The 4,590-nt window shown below is 47.9% G+C and overlaps 1 protein-coding gene across 1 annotated transcript; it reads left to right on the top strand.

The window, feature by feature from the left end:
• The first annotated feature begins 438 nt into the window (after window positions 1–438).
• Window positions 439–1,567, top strand: LOC695952 (metallophosphoesterase 1). Its single transcript, XM_015144352.3, is given in 2 exon segments — window positions 439–996; window positions 998–1,567. Coding segments are annotated over 2 exon segments (1,128 nt in total).
• The last annotated feature ends 3,023 nt before the right edge of the window (window positions 1,568–4,590 follow it).

Below are 4,590 nucleotides of genomic sequence, written 5' to 3'. Positions count from 1 at the left end.
ACCAGGTTTCCCAACATTCCTTGTGTCGGGGCAGCGGCCATATTGAAAAGTTCTCACTTGCATATTGTGAGAAGAGGATGAACCATCCCCAGGATGACATCTTAAGACACAGAGTGTGGTGGGTGCACAGCCGAGTTCAGTCTGCTGAAGCTGTCGCCAGGCGCAGGTGAAAGGGCTCCTGCACCGTGCCCTGTGCTCCCCACCTGCCTGGCATTGTGCGCAGAGCAGGAAAGCGTGGCTGTTACAAATGCATCCTGATTTGGGGGAGCAGCAGCCAACTACCTTCATATCAGTCTCTCTCTTTAAAAGGTGAGGTGAATCGGTGATTTTCCTGAAAAATTACAGGTATCCAGCTAAGATCTGAATGCCATCACCCTACCCAGGGCTCTGCAGTTTTCTCGTGGTGAACCCTTGATGGATTTGTTAGTTGCTTGAGAAATGGCTATGAGCAGATTGAGGTTAGGAAGACAGAATTTTCATCGGTTAAAGAGGAAGAGCTGATTGCTGTTGAAACTCATCGTCTTTGCTGTGCTTCTGTTTTGTGAATTTTTAATCTACTACTTAGTGATCTTCTGGTGTAATTGGCCTGAAGTGAAAACCACAGCCTATGATGGTGAACAGGCCATGCATGAGCCTGTGCTCAAAGTCATGTCTTTGGCTGACACCTACTTGCTTGGGGAATTCCTAGGTCACTGGTTGGACAAATTACGAAGGAAATGGCAGGTGGAGAGAGTCTTCCAGACAGCTCTGTGGTTGCTGCAGCCAGAAGTCGTCTTCATCCTGGAGGATGCCTTTGATGAAGGGAAGTGGAGCACCCCTGAGGCCTGGGCGGATGATGTGGAGCAGTTTCAGAAAATGTTCAGACACCCAAGTCATGTGCAACTGAAGGTAGTTGCTGGAAACCATGACACTGGCTTCCACTGTGAGATGAACACATACGAGATAGAACAGATTGAGAAAGTGCTCATCTCTGAAAGGCTGTTTTCGCTGAATGCCTCTGAAAGGCATTCACTTTGTGATGGTCAACAGCATGGCACTGAAGGAGGACAGCTGTGGCATCTGTTCTGAAGCAGAAGCAGAGCTTATTGAAGTTTCTTACAGACTGAATTGCTCCCGAGAGCGTTATCCTCTGTATTGGAGAAGCGACGCTAACTGTTCTGGGGAAGATGTTGCTCCTCCGGAGGAAAAGAACATCCCATTAAAGGAGAACTATGATGTGCTTTCTTGGGAGGCATCACAAAAGCTGCTGTGTTGGTTCCAGCTACAGCTGGATCTCAGCGGCCACATGCACAGCACCTGCGAGGTGCACCACGGGGGACAAATCCCCGAGCTCAGCTTCCCGTCTTTCAGTTGGAGGAACAGAAACAACCCCAGTTTCACTATGGGTAGCATCACACCCACAGACTATGCCCTCTCCAGGTGCCACCTACCACGTGAGGACGTGGTTTTGATCATCTACTGTGGAGCGGTGGGCTTCCTTGTGGTTCTCACACTTACTCACTTTGAGCTTTTAGCCTCACCTTTTCTTTCTGGTTTGAACCTGCTCAGAAAGCATAAGACAAGGTGAAAAGCAGGCAGCGTTTGCACTTAGTAATAAATATCAAAGCCCAAGAAATGGAACTTTGGACAGAGATCATGTTAGAATCAAGTGGATGATGAGACTAAATATAGGCCATCTCTCTGCACATCACAGACATTCTCAAATACTGAAACGGGTTACTGCAGAATAAATAGTAGATTGTACTGTTCTCATGCTATAAAAATGGAACAGGTACTCTACAACAACAAAAACAACAACAACAAAAGACACAGAGTGGTTCTGCCATGCTCCTTCTCCCCTTCTTGCTGGCTACAGAAATGATCAGATAGATTAGCAGACTCTAAAGTAAGACTCCTCAAACTACCTGTGTTGAAGAACATGATTTCCACCCAACTCCAATTCCCATCTATCATGGACCAAATTTTGGTCTATAACCTGTTCAATGAGCCGAGTCCACTGGTCATGTGCCTGGATGTCATGACAACGTCAAATCGTGGTAAAAGTTTCCGAAAGCGTATTATCCATGTCACAACTCAATTCATGGTGGACTTCTACCAAGCAGTTTGTGGACTGGTACTTGCCTATGGTCCACACTTAAGCAGCACTGCTCCCAGACATGCAGAGACAAGCTGAAAGGTACCAGGGTTCCTGATGGCTGCGTGGGGCAGAGTGATCTGCCAGCCTAGAATGTTCAAATCAGATGCTTACATCTGAGAAAAAGAAACGAAAAACCATATTCTTTACTGTATCTTAATATTGCTTTCTCCAGGAGGTATGCTTTACCCTAATATAGATGGGTCATGCCATGTATTAAAAGGAAGAGTGGACTTTTGAACCAGGCAGAATGACCCTTGCTGTAGCCCAAGCTGTAGACACATTGGCTCTACTTGCTGGGACAATGCCACGCCTCCCCAGGACATTCCTGGGTGCTCATGGTGTGCCATACACTGAAGGATGACGCAAGGCCACCGATCCCCTGCCAACGGATCCCTCGCTGGATTCCTTTTCATCTGTAGATTCTTGGTATGTGTGGGAATGATTTGGATCCAAGTAAATTCATGTTCTGAGGCTCAAAGAAAATCAAAGGTGTTGAAGTGCTTTGATCTGAAGGCTAGTAAGCAAAGTTTAGTTCATAAAACAGCTGGTGCTGAGAGAAGATTGAAGTAAGGATTTGAGGACCCCTGTAAGGTCTAAGAGATCCTAGGGGGGCAGTGAGCAGGGCCTACACTTGGAAATTAGACTGATGTGCTTCTGATGCCTAGAGTCACAAATTCCAGCTGAGTGCCTTTGGGTGAGTCACGTGGTGTCTTCTCTGTAAAGGAAGACTGTAATGATGACATTGCAGGAGTGGTATGAAGGTCTCCAAGAAGGTACAGAAAGACCTGCATGCAACTGGGTGGCAGCCAGGGCCCAGCAAGGAACAGATGGCACATTCAAACTGGGTGACTGGAGGAGAGAGAAATTAGGAGACCACTTACAAAGGTGCAGCAGGGATGGGGAGACTCACAAGACACAGCGTAGTACCTGGCTGGCAATGGTGCGTAGGGGCGGAGGAGTGGGGGTAGCTGTTATAGCTGTTAGCCTGAAGGGCAAAGGAGAAAACAGTTGTCAGAATCCAGAACCCTCGCTCCATACAGGTAGCATGACGGGGAGGGTCATCCAATAGGAGTGGAGGTTGATGCCAGGAAATACACTGCCAACCCCTGGTGGTATCTCTACAGGGTATGAACTGGAGAATAAACCTGATTTTACTCTCTTCCCACCCTCCTAACTCTGGCTGCTTCTTCCTGCTGTCCAAACTCCAGTGGAAGGCAGAGGATAAGGGGGCCTTTCAGGCAGGCCAGCTCAGAAGAGGACGGAGAAGCAGGAAGGAGAATCCAGGAAGGCCAATGACTTCATCCTCCCAACCCAGCATATAGAAGCTGCTCAACTTACAGGAGCACTTAAAAAGAATTTATAGTCTGGATGTAACTGCAAGTAAGGTCACATGCTTCCTCTGAGGCACCACTTAACTGAAAATTGGACCTTGCGAATGCGAGGCATGCAGGTCTGTTCTCACCTGGAGCAGAGAGGATGAGCAAACGGTTCTCTCTGTGCTGGCCTCTTGCCAGATCCTTTTCCACTTCTTTATTCCTCGTTCTCTGCTGTCCTTGCCTAGGAAACCACCATCTGGCTGCAACCCGCCTAAGGAAAGTATTGGTGAATTGAGGACCTGGGGTACGTCCCCTGCTGCCTTAAGAGATGATTAGTGGCTGCTTGTCGGCAGATGTAGCTCCGTGGCATTTTAATATCCAAATGTCCCCCTGCCTCACGAGGGAGGCCACGGACTATTGAAGGTGTTTCACACAGAGAGCCCTGATTGCTGTGGCAATAATTTCCTTCAACAGCCATTAAACCACTTCTGAATGTGTTATTAAAAAAGAAAACCAAGAGAAAAGGGCAGGGGGTGGGTGTGGAGGGGGGCAGACATCCTTCCTATTTCCTGAAAAATATCAGCACTCACAGGGTGAGCTTTAACTAATCAGATGGGATTTTAATATCAGTGTGTTGGCTGCTATGAGTGTGCTGTCAGTCCTGCCCAAGTATCGGCAGAGTCCGGCACCCACTGGGGCGATTTGTGCCTGGGCTGCTCACCAGCATTCTCTGGTCCAAGAGAGATGTTGTCTTAAGTCTTCGAGAGTAAATGAGTCTTCTCAGCTCAGGTCCCTTCCTTGGCAAAACATCCAGTTCTTTAGTCAGGGCCTGTGCCCACCCCCATAAACCACTTACCAAAAGGTGGCTGGAATATATGGGTGTCCCTATCCACTCACTCAGCAAATATATATTGGGGGGGTCTGTATTAGTCCATTCACACTGCTAGTAAAGACATACCCAAGACTAGGTAATTTATAAAGGAAAAAGAGATTTAATGGACTCATAGTTCCACATGGCTGGGGAGGCCTCACAATCATGGTGGAAGGCAAAGGAAGAGCAAAGGCACGTCTTACATCATGGCAGGCAAGAGAGAAGTGCCAAGCAAAGGAGAGGAAAACCGGCCGGGCACAGTGACC

Source organism: Macaca mulatta, chromosome 7, assembly GCF_049350105.2.
Source record: "Macaca mulatta isolate MMU2019108-1 chromosome 7, T2T-MMU8v2.0, whole genome shotgun sequence".
NCBI lineage: Eukaryota > Metazoa > Chordata > Mammalia > Primates > Cercopithecidae > Macaca > Macaca mulatta.
The sequence above is the reverse complement of the archived record's forward strand: the minus strand, read 5'-3'. Positions and strand labels throughout refer to the sequence as shown.